General features: G+C 39.5%; 1 protein-coding gene across 1 annotated transcript; it reads left to right on the forward strand.

Moving 5' to 3' along the window:
• The first annotated feature begins 926 nt into the window (after positions 1–926).
• Positions 927–7,667, forward strand: ARPC5 (actin related protein 2/3 complex subunit 5). The gene is made up of 4 exons (XM_063298435.1): positions 927–1,155; positions 3,278–3,350; positions 4,925–5,101; positions 6,345–7,667. The coding sequence occupies exons 1-4, from the start codon at positions 1,013–1,015 to the stop codon at positions 6,405–6,407; spliced, it is 456 nt and encodes a 151-aa protein (XP_063154505.1). The 5' UTR covers positions 927–1,012; the 3' UTR covers positions 6,408–7,667.
• Positions 7,668–20,702: the final 13,035 nt, after the last annotated feature.

Genomic DNA, 20,702 nt, shown 5'->3' on the forward strand with positions numbered 1-20,702 from the left:
GTCAGCCTTCTTTTCTCCATACAAAGAATCAGCTCTTTTTCACCATCTTTCACTAAACAGCTTAATAACAGCTTAATATTATTAATAACAGCTTAATGTTCTAAACCATCCCTTACTAACCACAGTTTGATTGCACATTAAGTTAAGTCATTATTTCACATATGGCTGAGCACAAAATATGAACTCAGTCACTATAGTAACAAACGGGCTAAAACAAACCATGACTTAGCACTGCGTGTGAACCCAAGCAATATGAAGAGCTGTAACTTCTTGCCAATATTAGAGGGGAGGGGGATATTCGAGGAAAAATAACCTGAGGCTTGAATTGAAGAGAGACCACATCTGGCTATCTAAAGTCTATCTTTATAGCAGACCCTGTCGCTCGACCACTCAATCCAATTTTCGTCAAAAGTGGGAAAAAAGATTTCTTCCTCTGCACTGACATTTCTTCCAGGGCCACCAGGAACACCGCTAAGCAGCAAGCTACGCTTCTACTCCAATTAACCACGGCAGACCTAAATCTCTCCCACAGCCCGTTTCTATGGAAACGGGCCAACCTCCCCCCTTCCATTGCACTAGGCAGACACGAACACCCACGACCTCGTCCATAAATTCTGCGCATGCGCCACGTAGCCGGCCCACAGGGTATCGGGGTGGGATTGAATAGGCTGCTCTCCGCATGCGCATCCAGAACACCCACAACCCAAAGCAGTCGAGGCGGTAGTGCACCTGCGTAATTGCCTCCCTGACAAAGAAAACTAAGAAATAAAAATCTAGTAGCACACGACGCGAAGATTGGATAACAGGAGACGGCACAAGCGCATCCTAACTTCCGTTCTCCGCTCGCCGTACAGGGCGAGAAACGACCCAGGCGGGGGTGACGCATGCGTAGTACCGGTGTCGGTGGTTCCGCTACTTCCTCCTTCCGGCCGCCGCCGCCGCCGCCCGCCGCCGCCTTGGGAGGGAGGGTGCTGGGTGCTGCTTCCTTTGCCGGACTGAGGTGGACGCGGGGATGGCGAAGCACACGGTCTCCTCCGCGCGCTTCCGCCGCGTCGATGTGGACGAGTATGACGAGAACAAGTTCGTGGACGAGGAGGACGGCGGGGACGGGCAGGTCGGGCCGGACGAGGGCGAGGTGGACTCGTGCCTGAGGCAATATCCTTTCGCTGCCTCGGCGGAGGGAGGGAGCGGGCCGCCGGGGCAGGTCATTCTTGGTGGGGTCCCCGCCAGGAAGCAGGAGGGTGAACGCGGACTGCGAGTGCCGCTCCGTCCGGCACTGACAATAGGTCTTCCTGGGTTACAGCGACCGTATCTGCCTCCCCACCGCCCCATCTGTACGACCTCTAGAGGGCAGCAAAGAAGCACAGAGACGTCTCGGTCTTTACTGCCCTCTAGGGGCCGTCCGCATATTTGCAACCCAACTGCGGTTGTCCCGATATACTTGCTATGGTGGTGGTTTGTTTTTTTTAAAGAGTTCCTTATTTAACCTAAGTAAATGATTTTGAAAAGTTCATTCGGTCCCTGCCTCACCCCTTCTAAATTGCAATATGGATGGGGCTGCTGAATTAATAGAGCAAGGATTGCTGCTTGGAGCTTTGAATTTAAATGGTACACCAAGCCATCGTTTTTCTTGTTATTAGTAGCTTGAGAACTAGAAAGCCTTGTTGATATTCTGCATATTGCCTGTAAGACATTGCGTCTAGGTGGAACAGTTCATTATTTAACCCAACTCAATAGTCTGCAAACGTTTTGGTTCATCATAATATTTTCAGAGAAGAAGGAAAGGTATAGAAAGAAAGTTGAAAAAGCTGTTACTGTGCTTCAGACCATGGTGTCTGTCTTGGCTACAATTTTAGTGTGAATGAAGCTGCAGTAATTCAGATTAGGTTTTGTGGGTTGTTCCTAGAATACTCCCAAGAAGTGCTGGGATAAAGAAAGTAATGCTTGATTCTTGACTTTAAAATGGAAAATTCTGTTACTTAGAAGTATCCACATTATTAAATAATGTTGATGTTTGTATAAAGCTCTGAGGTGGAATTTTGCTTTCCATCTTCTAATAAGTTTCCATAATACTTGAGAAAAAAATTAATTGCTTAATATAACGTGACATGGATGTTCAAGCCTGATCTCAGATTATTAAATTGGGATTTTAAGACTACCTTTTTTGGAGCTTACTTTTGCACACATTTAATAGATTTAATGTGATGAAGAAGGAGGAAGGAATCTTGAGTGTTATAGTCTCCCCATTTCCTTTTCTCAGAAAAGGAAGTATATGACTTCTGCAGGGACTTTCTTTTTATAGAAACAGTTGCATCTACAGTACTGCTTAATACCACAACAGATATTTGAAATTTTAAACATATGTAGGAATAGAGCCCATTGATAATCTTAATTGAAAATTTTGGTTCCCATTTCTTGTATCTCTTGTATAGAGTTGTTTTTCTTTGCTTGTTAAGGCTAATTTTTTAATCATACGAGTAACATTTCTTATGATTGGGTATATCCCATGGCTTCATAAGTGTAAATAATAATAGGTATTGGAGCAAAATATATTCCAATATCAGCATGTTCTGTGTGTGTAATAGCTGGCTAAGTTGCAGTTCTAGTATAAATAGTAGCAAAATGGTATTTTGCTAGTTCTGGTCCTAAGGATCTTGTTGCATTGTGGACTTTAAATTAAAAACTCATACTGTGTAGTGTTTGAAAGCAGCTAAAATTTGTTTTGACATCTAAGTAATATACTGTTGTGTGTTCCATTGTTCAGGGAACACTTACCTAAGTATGACAATAACATAATGCCGCTTTTACAATGGGCCCTAGGAGGGCACTTTCCAGAACTATCAAGTAAGATTTGAAGTGAAAGCCACAAATTCACAAAACAGTATTTGGCAAGCTACTGTACTCTCAGCCTCATTTCTGTCTCCTCTGCAACATGAAGTTGTTAATAATAAATATAATAGTAAAATAATGTGTTAGATTTATCTTCTGCCTTTCCACCAAAGAAAAATGCAGTTCAGGATTGCTAACAGCGTAATACTGGCCTGACTTTAGTGATGCGAGATGGTAATGTTTTCTAGGAAATTAGCATAATTTGTGCAGGGGACAGGGGATTTTCCATTTTCTGGAAAACCCATATTATCACTTACCTGCATTGCTTTTACAAGAATTTCAGTTAATACTGTATGCCTGAAGCACTTTTAATACTTGAAATGTATTATATTATTATTAGTTAAAATTGATTCTAAAGCCTAGCAAGATTGCCTTAACTGCGCTTCACAGGAAACATGATGGCAGCCTTACAGGCAGCTCTGAAGAATCCTCCAATTAATACAAAGAGTCAAGCTGTAAAGGTATGGTAACTGGATATTTTTTTAAACTACATAATAGTCATTATAGCCCATTCCAGCAGTTCAGAATTGTTTCCTAATACTTCTAAGGAACACAGGGTTGACTTGTGTTCACAGCCTTAATTTAAGAGGAAACAGAATAACAAGCAGATTTAATACTCAGTAAGTCTACCTGAATCTGGAATTTAATATTAGACATGACCATTAAAAAAAAAATCATCATGAACAGATAGCAGATATAGTTTCTCATTTGTCTGTTGTTTCTTAATTGCGTGTTGAAATTCTGTATTTAATAATAATCTAAGTTGACTTTGTTACATTAAAAAAAAACTTTCTAACTCCTGGCTTTGGAAACTGATACTGACGTGTAGAAGGGTCATAGTCTTGCTGATTTGGGTGGCACTGATAACTTTGCAGTGAATGTCTGGTTTTCCTAGAATTACAGAAGTGTAGGTGATGTTGCTGACAATACTTGCAGTGGGAATATGCACATTTTGGGCATCATAATGATTTATAATAATAGCACATTAAAAATATGTCTAACGGGTCATAGCCAAGTGCAGTGAAGTTACTGCATGATAAATATATGCATCCAGTTTGGAAATAATGAATGTTCTTGCACTTTTCACTGCCTTTTCTTGGCCAGAAGAGTTTCTCAGTACAAGAAGTAGGGAAGAACTGCTTTCCAATTCTTGCTGCAAGGCTCATCTTTTTTAAAGAAGGGCCTCTGTGGTCTGGATGCAGCCTGTGAGCATGAGATTCCCTACTACTATCCTATATGTACTTAGTTAAAGTGTATATCATTGACTTCAGTGTGAGTTACAGGCCATACACATAATCCAGGAATCAGCAAGTTATAGATACAAGGACATATTTAGCCAGAATGGTACTCAAAAATTAATTAAAATATATATTGAAATTAAATTTATTTATTTATTTGTCTAATTTTATTACCACCCATCTCCCCCCTCCTCCAAAGGAGGAAGGAACTCTGGGCAGTTTACAGAAACAAAATTTAAAATACAATGTCAATATAAATCCAATAATAATAAACAATAAAATATAAACTATAATAAAATATAAATAATATGGATACCTAACAAAATAGTAATACCTAGTGCATAGAAGTTTTGTTTGAAAGACAAAAAGAAATAAATCAGAAATATTAATCTTATTGAATATTATTAAACTGTTTTTATGAGAATAGATTATTGCATTGGCCTTTGTGTTATGGCTTAATATGCCATGGACTACCTTTAACTCTTCTTCCATCCACCCACACATCATGATCAGAAGTCTAACAGTAATATAACATAGCCTTGAATGAATCTGAAATATTAGTTATTTCTGCATTAGTAAGCCAAATGTGGTAACTTGCTGTTTGTTGAATTTCCACAATTATATATTTTGGGATAAACATTAATAGTATAGTTTAATGGATTTCTATGTAGAAATAAATCTGAATTCAGTGGGACTTAAGTTCAAGTAAATGTGTACTGGCTTGTAATCTGTATCTCCAGACACACTCATTTTTGGCTCATGGTGCCTTTTCTGTGACTCTTTCCTTCTGTCTCCAGGATCGTGCAGAAAGCATTGTCCTGAAGGTGCTCATCTCTTTCAAAGCTAATGATATTGAAAAAGCAGTGCAATCTTTGGATAAAAATGGTGTTGATCTATTAATGAAATATATCTACAAAGGTTTTGAAAGTCCATCTGACAACAGCAGTGCTGTCTTGCTGCAGTGGCATGAAAAGGTAAGTTAATAGAGATGACAGATTTCTTTATTCTTATTAATGACCCCCTAAACTACTTTCTTGAGTTGGTAAGTCTATATAAATTTTCAGCTTGTTCATATTAGCTATAAAAAACTGGTGAGGGAACATAGTTATCCACGCAAGCCCTGCCATCAATACCTCCATTCTCACCATCACAATTCCTACCCTTTTATGAGAGAGAAGGGACATCTTATATTTGCTTGAAGAAGAGTAAAAGCCTCTCTTTGACCTGGAATAAATATATTAAATAAAGTTGTTCTGATTATATTAAGGCTTTAATTTGTGTTTAAGCAAACATGTAGAAAGACTCCTATTCAACACTGGAAAATCAGAGATTTAATATGTGAGGTCGGAGACAGGATTTGTTTCGGCTCATTGTTTTTAAGTCCTCACATGAACATGTTGTCATGCCTTAAAGCATGAGTTCTGTTATTTTGGATTTCTCTAAAGCGTATTTTTTTTAAAAGGTGGGGGGGAGGAAAAAGGAAGAGCCACAGATACCCAAAGGATATAGCTGGAAAAGTCATATAGGAGAATGAAAAAGACAGGTGCCCAGAGCTTCAACAAGAAATATACATAAGGGTTGAAGAGCTTTAAAAATATAAAATTATACATAAGTTAGAAAAATAATTTATAAACAAGAACAATCCTAGGAGATTACCGATGAAAAAGCATGTAAAAAATGTTAAATTGTTACAGATATTTTTCAGCTTTTAGAAAATGAAGGAGGGAGGAATTCAAGGAGGATGGAAGTGCCTCTCCCAGTTGTAAAAAGTATCTGATTCATTCAGAGGACATTAAGAATGACTTGCATAAAAGTGGCAGGAATTGTGATCTAGAGAAAGTAAAATAAACTTTTCAGTTAAGCCATTGAGCATGTTCTGTGCTCTCTAAATGTTGCTGGCTTTCCTCCAATTAGCAATTTATACAATGAACTAAGACAATATACATTGAAACAAGAGATTTAGCTGAGGATATAAGCAAAGGGAGCACAATTCTGCCAGTGATTTATGTTGTAATGCAAGCTGTTGTTTGTGGAGCTGTGTATCTCTCCCCACCCCTCGCCAGTATGATACTATATTCCTTGTGTGGACTGCTGATATTTCCACTTTTCTAAACCTCTTTGAAGTGTCTGCATTAAACATTTCATAAATATCCATAATTACATTTGTCTTCTATAGAGTTCTTATTCCACGTGTATGGTTGTTTTTCTTTTTTGCAGGCTCTTGCTGCTGGAGGTGTAGGTTCCATTGTCCGTGTCTTAACTGCCAGGAAAACCGTTTAAGTCCAGCGAAAAAAACCCTTCTGCCATGGGTGTGGGAAATGCTGGTACAAGACCAAAAAAACCAATTGGCATCACTGCCCTGTGGGTAGCTTCTGTCTCTCTCGGCTTGCCTTTTCGCTTTTTCATATCTGTGGCTTAATAGACATATCAAACTTTTTTTTGTTAAATGTTGGATAAATAGAGAAATGAAATTTTGTTTTTAAGAAGATAACCACAAAGCATTTTAATAACAAATGCAAGTTTTTGCATTGGATTTACATTTTCAGAAAATCGTGACAAGACACTGCCTTTCCCTCTTCAGATAGATCTTCTGAGCAGATGGTGGGGATTGAGGTCAGTGTTTTAAATTCCCTAGCTAGTCAGGCAGCATTCCATGTAAACTGTTGCAGGTGGGACCACTTAAAATTGAAAAAAAAAACCCAGGACCTTGCATTTTTTAGTCAAATGCTAAAACTTACACCACTTGGCAAAGGTCTGTGGAAAGGTTTATGCGTTGTTGTGTAAATGATTTTATAACAATCGAATGCAACCCATCATTACAGTTACTGCCTTTGTGATGAGTTATTTAAAGAAAGGAACAGGGCATTTGGGGGTTGCTCAGCTTAACAGTGGCCTCTTGATAATGTAGTAAGTGTAGAGGAGTGTTAGGGCAAAACTACACATTTCACCTGACTGGGGCTGCTGCCAAAGAACTTCTCTCTGGGTTGAGATTTTCCCTCAGTCTCTAACTTAAGTTACCTCTTGCACCATCCTCTGATACTGTGTTTTCCTGCCTCCATAGCAAGACATAAAAGTTGCAGTGAGCAAAAAATTTGTCATGATATCAGAATGTGGGACAACAGATTCTACATGTTATATGGGAGCAGTGGGAGAAATGTCACACAGGGATGCTAAGTTGGTATTGTCCCACTAGCAATTTAATATATAGTTTTATCTGAAAATGCAGACATTCCTTGATCAGTATTCAGGTACTGAATTTTGCTCTTAATATGGTCATGTTCCGTGTTGTATTAAGATGATGTTGATCAGGGAGAAAAAAGTAACAACAGTAAAGCATGAATTTCCTAAAAGATGTAGAGCATTCCAGAGTGAAAGCAAGTTGAATGTGACTTTGGAGCAAAACTAACTAGTATATTTCATGTACATTTGATGCCAATTTTGTATCACAAAATTGGTAAGGAATTATGAAGATTTTGCTCATTTTTATATCTGCTTTTTTTTGTAAAATGAAAAATAATAAAATGGTCACTGTTAAATATTTTCAGTGTAGTTTTGTTGTCTGTTACTAATATATACTTATAGATGGAAGAGAGTAATAAGTGATAGGGGTTTGCAGTAATGCAGGTTCGGAGAGCAAAATGTGATTCAGTGTGAGTAGTCAAGCACATAGCACTTACAAGGGACACTTTAAATAATGTGCATCCTTCCTGAGATTGTACAGGAGTTGCAGAGCCAGAAAATGCCAGGGTTTTAAAATGTTCCCAACATATGCTTGGTGCCTGCTCACCTATGCTGCAAATCAAATTTCGCTGCTTGAATGCAGATTGCTGCATAGCTCTGCTCATTGAGCCCCCATGAAAAGAGAATAAAGATCTTGCAAGGTGTAAACGACAGAAGAACAAGTTTTTCCTTATGCAGATAAGAAAAGAATAAAAAACATGTCATTCCAGAACAAGTCTAAGCATGTTTTACTGGACGTTAGTCCTACTGTTTTCAGTTAAGCTTACTCCCTATGTGATAAGGCAAGGACCTCAGTGGGCATACTAAATAGCTATCATAGAAGGTGGGTTTCTCATGGCCAGTCACAAAGTACTCATGTATTGGTCCTTCTATTCCTGCAGGGGTATCTCATTTCCAGTTTACCTTTCTCCTTTTTCTGAGTCATTGACACATTATCTAAACAGAGTATTGGGCTGCAACCACTGACCACTTTATTTTCTAATAGTGCTTTTAGGCATTTGTGGGGCTCAGTGGCATTTTAGAAACTAAAAATAATGACTGAGGCTCGTGCTGTGCACTATGCTGGCTTCCAATTTAAAATGTTTAAATCAAGGTGTCAAGTAGAAGTGGAACACGGAGTCAGATAGGCATCAGTCAAACTATCTGGAAGTATATTGATTCGCACAGATACCATACTGTAGTTATGCGGCCTCATATAATGGAAAACAAGATTACTATTACATTGTTTCACAAAATAAGACATTTAAACGAATGTGTCTACAAAAATTTGTAAGCCACATAGAGCTACAAATGGGAGTGGGTAACATGCATTAACTTCAGCAAAGGATCATTACCTTGTGCTGGAGCTTGAGCACCTCAGTGATGCCATGAGCTAAACCGTGAAGGGCCACCCAAGACGGGAAGGTCATGACAGAGGTCAGACTAAATGCGATCCCTGGGGAAGGTAATGGCAACCCACCCCAGTATTCTTGCCGTGAAAACTAAAAGGATCAGTACAACCAGAGATATGTCGGTATACCATCGGAAGATGAGACCCCCAGCTCAGAAGATGGTCAAAATGCTACTGGGGAGGAACAGAGGATGAGTTCAACTAGCCCCAGACGTGATGACGCAGCTAGCTCAAAGCCGAAAGGACGGTTAGCGGCCGACAGTGCTGGTGGTGAATGGCAAATCCGATGTTCTAAGGATCAGCACACCATTGGAACCTGGAATGTAAGACCTATGAGCCAGGGCAAATTGGATGTGGTTATTGGTGAGATGTCAAGATTAAAGATAGACATTCTGGGTGTCAGTGAACTGAAATGGACTGGAATGGGCCACTTCACATCAAATGACCACCGGATCTACTACTGTGGACAAGAGGACCACAGAAGAAATGGAGTAGCCTTCATAATTAATCGTAAAGTGGCTAAAGCAGTGCTTGGATACAATCCAAACAATGATAGAATGATCTCAATTTGAATTCAGGGCAAGCCATCTAACATCACAGTGATCCAAATATACGCCCCAACCACAGATGCTGAAGAAGCTGAAGTAGAGCAGTTCTATGAGGATCTGCAGCACCTACTGGACAACACACCTAAAAGAGATGTTATTTTCATCACGGGAGACTGGAATGCTAAGGTGGGCAGTCAAATGACACCTGGAATTACAGGTAAGCATGGCCTGGGTGAACAAAACGAAGCAGGACATAGGCTGATAGAATTTTGCCAAGACAACTCAATGTGCATAACAAACACTCTCTTCCAACAACCTAAGAGACGGCTTTATACATGGACTTCCCCAGATGGACAACACCGAAACCGGATTGACTACATCCTTTGCAGCCAAAGGTGGTGGACATCTATACAGTGGGTAAAAACAAGACCTGGAGCTGACTCACGAACCTCTTCTTGCACAATTTAGGATCAGACTAAAGAGATTAGGGAAGACCCACAGATCAGCTAGATATCAGCTCACTAATATTTCTAAGGAATATGCAGTGGAGGTGAAGAATCAATTTAATGGACTGGACTTAGTAGATAGGGTCCCGGAAGAACTCTGGACAGAAGTCCACAACATTGTTCAGGAGGCGGCAACAAAATACATCCCAAAGAAAGAGAAAACCGAGAAGGCAAAACGGCTGTCTGCTGAGACACTAGAAGTAGCCCAAGAAAAAAGGAAAGCAAGAGGCAACAGCGATAGGGGGAGATATGCCCAATTAAATGCAAAATTCCAGAGGTTAGCCGGAAGAGAGAAGGAATTATTTTTAAACAAGCAATGTGCGAAGTGGAAGAAGACAATAGAATAGGAAGGACAAGAGACCTCTTCCAGAAAATTAGAAACATCGGAGGTAAATTCCAGGCAAAAATGGGTATGATCAAAAACAAAGATGGCAAGGACCTAACAGAAGAAGAAGAGATCAAGAAAAGGTGGCAAGAAGATACGGAAGACCTGTATAGGAAGGATAACAATATCGGGGATAGCTTTGACGGTGTGGTCAGTGAGCTAGAGCCAGACATCCTGAAGAGTGAGGTTGAATGGGCCTTAAGAAGCATTGCTAATAACAAGGCAGCAGGAGACGACAGCATCCCAGCTGAACTGTTCAAAATCTTGCGAGATGATGCTGTCAAGGTAATGCATGCTATATGCCAGCAAATTTGGAAAACACAAGAATGGCCATCAGATTGGAAAAAATATCCCCATACCAAAAAAGGGAAACACTAAAGAACGTTCAAACTATCGAACAGTGGCACTCATTTCACATGCCAGTAAGGTAATGCTCAAGATCCTGCAAGGTAGACTTCAGCAATTCATGGAGCGAGAATTGCCAGATGTACAAGCTGGGTTTAGAAAAGGCAGAGGAACTAGGGACCAAATTGCCAATATCCGCTGGATAATGGAAAAAGCCAGGGAGTTTCAGAAAAACATCTATTTCTGTTTTATTGACTATTCTAAAGCCTTTGACTGTGTGGACCATAACAAATTGTGGCAAGTTCTTAGTGGTATGGGAATACCAAGTCATCTTGTCTGCCTCCTGAGGAATCTGTATAACGACCAAGTAGCAACAGTAAGAACAGACCACGGAACAGACTGGTTTAAGATTGGGAAAGGAGTACAGCAGGGCTGTATACTCTCACCCTACCTATTCAGCTTGTACGCAGAACACATCATGCGACATGCTGGGCTTGAGGAATCCAAGGCTGGAGATAAAATTGCTGGAAGAAACATTAACAATCTCAGATATGCAGATGATACCACTTTGATGGCTGAAAGCGAAGAGGAACTGAGGAGCCTTATGATGAAGGTGAAAGAAGAAAGTGCAAAAGCTGGCTTGCAGCTAAACCTCAAAAAAACCAAGATTATGGCAACCAGCTTGATTGAGAACTGGCAAATAGAGGGAGAAAATGTAGAAGCGTGAAAGACTTTGTATTTCTAGGTGCAAAGATTACTGCAGATGCTGACTGCAGTCAGGAACTCAGAAGACGCTTAATCCTTGGGAGAAGAGCAATGACAAATCTCGATAAAATAGTTACGAGCAGAGACATCACACTGACAACAAAGGTCCGCATAGTTAAAGCAATGGTGTTCCCCGTAGTAACATATGGCTGCGAGAGCTGGACCATAAGGAAGGCTGAGAGAAGGAAGATCAATGCTTTGGAACTGTGGTGTTGGAGGAAAATTCTGAGAATGCCTTGGACTGCAAGAAGATCCAACCAGTCCATCCTCCAGGAAATAAAGCCAGACTGCTCACTTGAGGGAATGATATTAAAGGCAAAACTGAAATACTTTGGCCACATAATAAGAAGACAGGATACCCTGGAGAAGATGCTGATGCTAGGGAGAGTGGAAGGCAAAAGGAAGAGGGGCCGACCAAGGGCAAGATGGATGGATGATATTCTAGAGGTGACGGACTTGTCCCTGGGGGAGCTGGGGGTGTTGACGACCGACAGGAAGTTCTGGTGTGGGCTGGTCCATGAAGTCACGAAGAGTCGGAAGCGACTAAACAAATAAACAACAACAAAACATGCATTAAAAAAAATAAAGGAAGTTGTCCAATTTGTACAGTTTCTTTAAAATTTTCTCTCAAATCATCTCATGCTTTTGGTTTGCCAAGAACAACTGCAGAAAATTATTAAAGTCTGGGCAGTGTTTAGCTGTTACAGCCTGACTTGTGCACAGATCCTTCTTTCTCCTCCAGAATTAAAATTTCTAATATTTATTTTATTTATTTTCTATCCGGCCTTTATTATTTTTATAAATAACTCAAGGCGGCGAACATACCAAATACTCCTTCCTCCTCCTATTTTCCCCACAACAGCAACCCTGTGAGGTGGGTTGAACCGAGAGAGAGGGACTGGCCCAGGGTCACCCAGCTGGCTTTCACGCCTAAGGCGGGTCTAGAACTCCCAGTCTCCTGGTTCCTAGCCCCTTGCCTTAACCACTGGACCAAACTAGCTCTTATGGGCAACTATCCCCCTAATCTTCACAAAATACTTTTCAAAAACACTGAAAAATGACAAGAAAATGTCTCAGTGGTCCATATGAAGAAATCCTGGTGTTATTTTATCACTGCTTTGAAAGAGAATATGCAGAATATATGATTCATTGCAGATCACAAGTCAGATGTAATATGGACATCCATTGGCTTAGAATACTTGGTCAACTAGAAATTCTGATTTGAAAGACTGATAAGGCTTCATTGTGCGTAATGTGCTTCATTTGGCAGGCTGAAGATGCATTTAGTCTTTCATTCCCAAAGGTGGATGAAGCTACCACAACACTACATTTAATTTACATTTAATTAAATGTAATTAATACTGTTCATACAGTTATTTCCCTTGTGTTCAACAACTTTCTCTGTCTTACACATTAGCAATTACAACATGGGTGCAACTTTGGGTGGGGATCTGAGAGCAATTATAAATTGGCAGGTTGATCCCTAGTTGAAGGTATGGAAGAAATTAACATAAAAATACAATCATTCTAAGTTATGTACATATACTACAAGAGGTTCTCAACTGATGGTTCATGGACCACATGTTAGACTTGGAAATAATCTAGGTGAGATACAGGTAAGTCCATGAAACAAAATCTTTAAAACCTACTGTAAATAACAACAATGTATGTAAATATATACATGTCCTTGGAAAAAGTGATGGTCATTCTGAGGGCAGCAGCCAGGTTCTTTGACAGAGTGGTGCAACTTCAGATACAGGTTGGAAACCACAGCACTAGACAACTAGACAACTAGACAACTATATAAATAATAAGTTCAGGACTCTTCAGATAATTTGAAACCAACTCCTTATTCCTGAAATGGGAAGGGGCCAGGACTGATAAAGAGTGCCTTTTAATGAGCTTGGGCTCTTGGGCACATAGATGGGTAACATACTGTATATTTCTAAATAGGCAATAGGAAAAACCCCACTTATTAATCCCATCATGGGGATGGCTGATTTTGTGCATTTGGTCAAAAATACGAGTTACTTTTATAGCTTGGAGACTTTTTTTTTTAATTTGTTTGTTTTTGGTGCCTTTAAGTCAGTGTTGACTCCTGCCGACTGCCTGGTCAAGTCCCTGAAGTTTTCTTGGCAAGATTTCAGCATGATTTGCCATTGCCTCCTTCCTATGGCTGAGGGAGTGACTGGCCCAAGGTCACCCAGCTGGCTTCATGGCTAAGGCAGGACTAGAACTCACTGTCTCCTGGTTTCTAGCCTGAGTGCCTTAACCATTACACCAAACTAGCTCTCTAATGGAGAAGTTATTTCTAGCATTAATTCCTATAAGTGGGTTGAAATACCTATTGGAAAATGTCACAAAGCTGCATGTCTATACCACCAATAGATGAACATAAATACCCTGTAAATATGAAGCAGCTTTATAAAAAGATAAGCTGGTCCTTCCTTTCCCCTTTTCTTAGTTAATGGAGAATGCATTTATCTGAGAAAATCTACACTGGTTGAAATGCAGCTGTTAAGAAAGAGCAACTGCATATTCATAGAGTTTCATATGGTCTGCAGATATCAGACAAGACAAGCTCTGGTCAATCTATACCACAGTGTTGCTATCCATGGAATTTTATTTCATGGAAAAGTGGAAAGTCGAACAACATCCAGAGAAGTATTACTTGTGTGAATAAGATTTTATGCATAACAGCAGATAAAATATGCAAGGGTAAAGAGGCCTATATGAAAAGCATCTGGTTAGGGAAAAAGCACAAAATTACAAGCAAGCTTTTAATTTTAATATTTCTTTAACATATAACAAACTTTGAACTTTGGATTTTTTTTTATAAGGACCAACATGGCTTGATTTGTTTTCTAACTTCCCTAATGTTGTATGCATGAACTACCACTGATTTTACAATCTCATTTTAACATTAATGTCAAGATGTACACTTGCAAAGCTGTGCTACTACTGCTGCTATACTGGAATAATTTAGAGAGTCATGTAGAGTCACCTAAAATGGTTTTTGCCTAGGTAATTATTTTTTTTTAAAGGACAAACGTCCAGTCTCCTGGGAAAGAGATTCCCTTATTTGGGATTAAGATGAAACACAGCAGAGTAAATCTAATTAGTGGCCAGCTTTTATGCTAAGCCTGGGCAGGATGGATGGCTCATTTCAAATTAAACATTGTTGGCCGCCTTGCAAAATAGCTGCCATGGGGAACTTTCCTAATTATGACATGAATGCTATGACCAGTCATTTACCAGAAAGCTCCCCAAGCTCTCATCTAGTCCCTTAGCATGTAAGGTAAGTATCTCAGTTTACCTTTGGCTTTTTTCCCCTCCATAGATAGAAAAACAAAGCTCTGAGCAGCAGCCACTCAAAAGACAATCCTAAAGGTTGATGGTTTGCTTTGCAGCATGATAGCTTCCCATTTTCCACCTTTACTTTAAGGAATCTTTAAAAAAAAATAGGTGTGCAGCAGAGAAAATGTTCTCAGAAATTATAATTGGTTGCTCCTGCGTAATCTCTCTGTCTCTCTGTGTGTGTGTCTGTTTCTCTCTCTGTCCCTGTCGCTGTCTCTCTGATCTATCTGTATCTATCTTTCCATCCACCCATCCATCCATCCATCCACCCACCCATCCACAGTGTCTATATATCTATCTATCTAGGCTTTGCATATCCACAGAGGTCTGAATCTGGTATAAATAGTAAACATTTTTGTATATCGGTCACGTTCATCTAGTTTATTGTGACCTTATGTATGGCAGAGGGGCTTATGAACAGGCTTATTAGTGTGTAAATCTGACCAGTGGCTGTTTCTTGTTAGACGGAAGACAGTAGGTAGGTCCAGTGGGTGAGAACTAAGAAGGGTCTATATGGTACTGGAGAGCTGGAAATGTACATTTCACACCACCTCTTCTTCCCTCTGCATTCCTAGCAGCATCCTTTGGTTTACATACCCTCTACAGAAGAAAAAATTGCATCATAGGGAAATATAGACACTGTTGAATAGATGAGTTTTGAATTCCAGCCCTCAGACAGATCCTTTCCATAACCTTCAATTTATCAAGGAAAAATGTGTACAGTAGGTAAATTAAATTAGGGAATTATGTTAACAACAACTTTATGAAAGGGTCATCAAAAGCATATTGATGATGAAAAAGAAATCCAAAATCCTTGAAGACAACATCTTTATTAAGCCAGCTGAAGTTTGTCAAAATCATCATTGGGATTTGGGTTTCCAAGAACTCTTCATCTGAGCAAAATCATTAGCAGGCAGAAAAGATGGAGAAGTATGACTGATATTAGACCTTGTTTGATTCAAGTTACTTTCTTAGATGGAGAAATGATTTAGAGCTTCCAGATACGTAAACTGGGCTTTATAGGGTACCAGACAGTGCTAGACTGCACTCAGGAGTTTGCTGAGAAGACACAAGTAAATACTTATTTTACAAGTAAATATTTGCAAATTCTCATTTTTGGAGATATAAATTTCAGCCATTGTCAAACCTGTTTCCAGGAGATACACAGTTCCCTTGGCTAGTGGAAAAAGATGAAGAATAAACTAGGCAGTCTTTGCTATTAACAAAGCAGGATATCATTTAAGCTGTTGCACTGGACAATGAAAGTTAATCTTTTGGCTACAAGAGGTAATATCCAAATAAGTCATTCCACAATTGGAATGGCACCTCCCACCAAAATAATTCTTTACTCACTTTTCTGGATACCCCCAATTTTTGCTCGGAGCATTGGATGGCCATCCAAACCAGACTGGGGTATGCACAAAGGAAATGGGGACAGCAAAGTTCTGCTGCCAGTTGGAATATAAATATAGAAGGCAGCTTTTGTAACATTGGATGTAGCCCAGTGATTTTTCAGTATGAAGCTTAGATAAAATATCAGTCATCAACAAAAACAATCACAGTAATAAAGCTAGCAGAGTAGATAAGGTTGGACCAATTGTAATAGGTTTTTATAATTTATTCTCTTGTGATATAAAATGATTGTAAATCACTCTGGAATCAGCTTTACCCTTATCTACTTTGTGGATTGTTAGGTTAATTCATTGGCTTTTCCTACCCTCCACCACACTTACTGGAAGTTTTACCTGCTAGTCCAGTGTTTCTCAATCTTGGCACCTTTAAGATGTGTGGACTTCAACTCCCAGAATTGCCCAGCCAGCATGACTGGCTGGGGAATTCTGGGAGTTGAAGTCCACACATCTTAAAGTTGCCAAGGTTGAGAAGCACTGCTCTAGTCTATCATATCAGACTACTGCAACAAGTTAAGATTATGCTGTTGGTAGGGGAAATACATTCTCCATACATTCAGACGCATTTTCCTGGGACAGGAAGCTTCATGCTAAAAACAGCTATGACTACAAGAATATTAACTCCAGATTTCTGTAAATCAGTATGCCCCATTCCCTTTTCTTAATGTTTACATCTCCTTATAAATCAAAATGCCATTCAAAATATATGAAATACAAATAGAAGTTCAGGTATAAGAAGGGAGGGAGGGAAAGAGATAATGATGTAAAATCTCTTTCAAGTTAAGTTCAAACTCTTAGTGACTTCACAGCATGTAATAGGGTTTTTTTTGGCAGCAATACTGAATTGATTTCCATTATCTTTTTAGCCAAGCAATAAAAACAACAAAAGCAACTTAAAAGCCAGAATGTTTTTTTTTTATTATATTGTACACATAAATGGAACTGAAGTTAAGAAGGTGGAGTTTAATATTGGAATATTGTTTCTAAGAAAATGGCTCACTTTGTGTTTTGTCACAGATCAGATTTTTGCTAAAAAAAATCAGATGTTTTGTAACTTTCCAAGAAAGAAGAAAACTACTTCTCGATTCTGTAGAGTGTCAAGCCATACTTGTATAGATTACACTTTAAAGTAAAGAATAGTAAGTGGTAATACTCTACAGCAATCTCATAAAGATGATTTTGAAGTAGGTAGTTGAATGTGAATGATCAATTACTGTTTCAAAATTAGAATGCAAGTTCTCCACTTTTAACAATGATTTTCTTAGTGCAGGACAAAAAAAGAAAAAAACTAGCCAGGAGATCAGAAAAAGAAACTGCTGGGTTGGAGATTTCTACTTCTTCAGGAAATCCTTTCCCTACTAAGAACAAAGAAGACTTCTGAAGCAACCTTGTATGTTAAATATGCCTGGCACCAACTTTATTGCCTTTTCAGAACCAAATACATTTTTACTCTCAGAAAATTTTATCCATTTATGTTTTCATTTTAAATACATGCTGTGTTTAAAACCTATTTTCAGTTCTCTGGCTCTTCCTTTTGTAGTTTTATTGGTTATATTATTTTGTTCACTTGTTTATTTTTTATTTTGACATTTTAGAATCTTGCAAGCCAGCTGACAAAGGCTGGTTTGAAGAATAATATACAAATTTTAACAATGAAATAAAACTGTGAATGTAAGTTTAACTCACTCCCCCCCCCAAAAAAAACCTGTTCAGTCATTTAATGGGACATGTTGAGAATTTTAAAATTGTTGTTATTATTTGCTAAACAAAACTGATGGTCTTTTCATTGGGAAAAATGTAAGCAATTTCCTCATTAATACATAATGTATACATACATTAAGTGTCTATTTGAATAAATGGCTTTTAGATGGATACATTTTATGAAAAATATGCCCAGCAGTATAATTTACCATAATAGCTAATTGGAACCTCCATATACAGAAGCAATGTCGCTTATGCGCTCCAGATTATGACGAGCAGATCTTGAAACTGATGTTAATCTGAACTAACAACACATTTATGTATATATGTATTTCTGTAGCACCCTACTCCAACCAGATTGATATTAGCCCTTCAAGGTAGTCCAGACAAGAAACCAAAACCAGGAGTACTAACACTACTTTTCTTGTAAGGTTACAGTAACAGAATCTTGCAAGTCTGAAAGCACTTCCTCCCTCCCCTGCCTTTGCTTTCCAGAGAACTAGGGTGGGTCCCTTCTGAGATGCTTTCTCCACCCCCATCCTTCCTTTGGACTCAGATTTCTCTTATCAGACCATTGTCTAGGCTGTGGCTCTTCCTCCTGTCTCCCAAAGTTTTTCTCACAGACCATTACAATAACAGAATAAATCCATAAATCACTCCACCATAGATACCATAATAAATTAGAAAAACAGCCCAGTCCACCACTCTCATTGAAACCCTGTTAGGACAGGATGGTTTTTACAGCTTTGTCAAAAGCAAATTAAATGGGGAAAGCCTGTGGTTCAGGGGGGAGGGTATTCCATAGCATGGAGCCAACGCCAAGAAGGTGCATCTTTGGGCCCCCATCCTTTTTCTCCATGTGCAGTGGAGACCTTCAGGAACCCTTCTTGGGAGAAGTGACCCCACAGGTACAGTACATGGGTGCCAAGTCAAGTGGGGCTTTACAGATTCAAATCTATGCCATGAATTGGGCACAGAAGTGTATTGGGATCCATTGAAGAGACCTGAAAATAGAGACATGCTTCTTATGTTTCTACATGTGGCTTTCAGACAATATTCTGATGTTTGGTCTGAAGTTTCATAGTAAAACAATGCAAACAAAACAGCCCTTTCCTGCTTGTATTGCAACTTTCAAAGCAGGTCAATTATCAATATGATTATGGTCTTTGACCAGCCTTATATTGAGAAAAGAGAAATAGTTGGTATAGCAATTCATCATCAGGGAAAAAAAAACAATAAGACAATAAAACAGCATATCTAATTAAAAGTATTGCGCAATTGTATGACTTGATGAAGATACTTGGTCACCTGCTACATGAATGTAGAATTAGCATCCCTTAAAAAGTAACAAACATAAAATGTATCAGTATGATTATGTATGATATTTAGAGATGATTGGGGAGATCAGAGCACATCTTGGGGCATCATAAAAAGGACACCATATGGGGACATGGGCAAGAGTTTCTACCTCCCTGGATCCACAAGGGCAATGTCTGTGAAAATAAGGAGTCCAATGAAATCTTCCCACCAGCAGTGCTAAATGGAGGGCATTAAAGTAGGCTCTGGAAAAGGCCCATCTATAGTTGCTTAGAGTTAGATTGTATAGATACCCCACAGTAGAGTGCTTGCAGCTACTATATCTAACACTTGGTAATAGAATTCAGGAGCACCGGTGATATCATTTTGGCGATCAGTGTCCTTAATTCTTTCCTTTACTATTGATTTGGCCTTCTCAAGGGTTAATTGGCCCAAATATTCAGGAGAGAGGCCAAGACTGCAAAGTTCTTCTATACAAGTACAGTGCCAGTGAGATTGGTAGCTGTCTGACAACAGCAGAGGCATCAGGCCTATAGGGTCAACATGATTCTGAGTCCTGAAATTAGAATCCTGGTCCAGGCCTGGGCCTTAATGCTTGGCACATTAGCTTCAAGCCTCAAGACTGCATTAGGGGTGCATTTTGGGATACCAAACAAAGTCCTAAGGAAATTCAGTCGAATGGTTTCATAAGCCCTGAGGTTTGTATATGGGTCAAGTTGTATCCCATATAATAGTTGGGCAACTGTTTTGTTGTTGTTTATTCGTTTAGTCGCTTCCGACTCTTCGTGACTTCATGGACCAGCCCACGCCAGAGCTTCCTGTCGGTCGTCAACACCCCCAGCTCCCCCAGGGACGAGTCCGTCACCTCTAGAATATCATCCATCCATCTTGCCCTTGGTCGGCCCCTCTTCCTTTTGCCTTCCACTCTCCCTAGCATCAGCATCTTCTCCAGGGTGTCCTGTCTTCTCATTATGTGGCCAAAGTATTTCAGTTTTGCCTTTAATATCATTCCCTCAAGTGAGCAGTCTGGCTTTATTTCCTGGAGGATGGACTGGTTGGATCTTCTTGCAGTCCAAGGCACTCTCAGAATTTTCCTCCAACACCACAGTTCAAAAGCATCGATCTTCCTTCGCTCAGCCTTCCTTATGGTCCAGCTCTCGCAGCCATATGTTACTACAGGGAACACCATTGCTTTAACTATGCGGGCCTTTGTTGTCAGTGTGATGTCTCTGCTCTTAACTATTTTATCAAGATTGGTCATTGCTCTTCTTCCAAAGATTAAGCGTCTTCTGATTTCCTGACTGCAGTCAGCATCTGCAATAATCTTTGCACCTAGGAATACAAAGTCTTTCACTGCTTCTACATTTTCTCCCTCTATTTGCCAGTTATCAATCAAGCTGGTTGCCATAATCTTGGTTTTTTTGAGGTTTAGCTGCAAACCAGCTTTTGCACTTTCTTCTTTCACCTTCATCATAAGGCTCCTCAGTTCCTCTTCGCTTTCAGCCATCAAAGTGGTATCATCTGCATATCTGAGATTGTTAATGTTTCTTCCAGAGATTTTAACTCCAGCCTTGGATTCCTCAAGGCCAGCTTGTCGCATGATGTGTTCTGC

Source organism: Candoia aspera, chromosome 3, assembly GCF_035149785.1.
Source record: "Candoia aspera isolate rCanAsp1 chromosome 3, rCanAsp1.hap2, whole genome shotgun sequence".
In the NCBI taxonomy this organism is placed as follows: Eukaryota; Metazoa; Chordata; class Lepidosauria; order Squamata; family Boidae; genus Candoia; species Candoia aspera.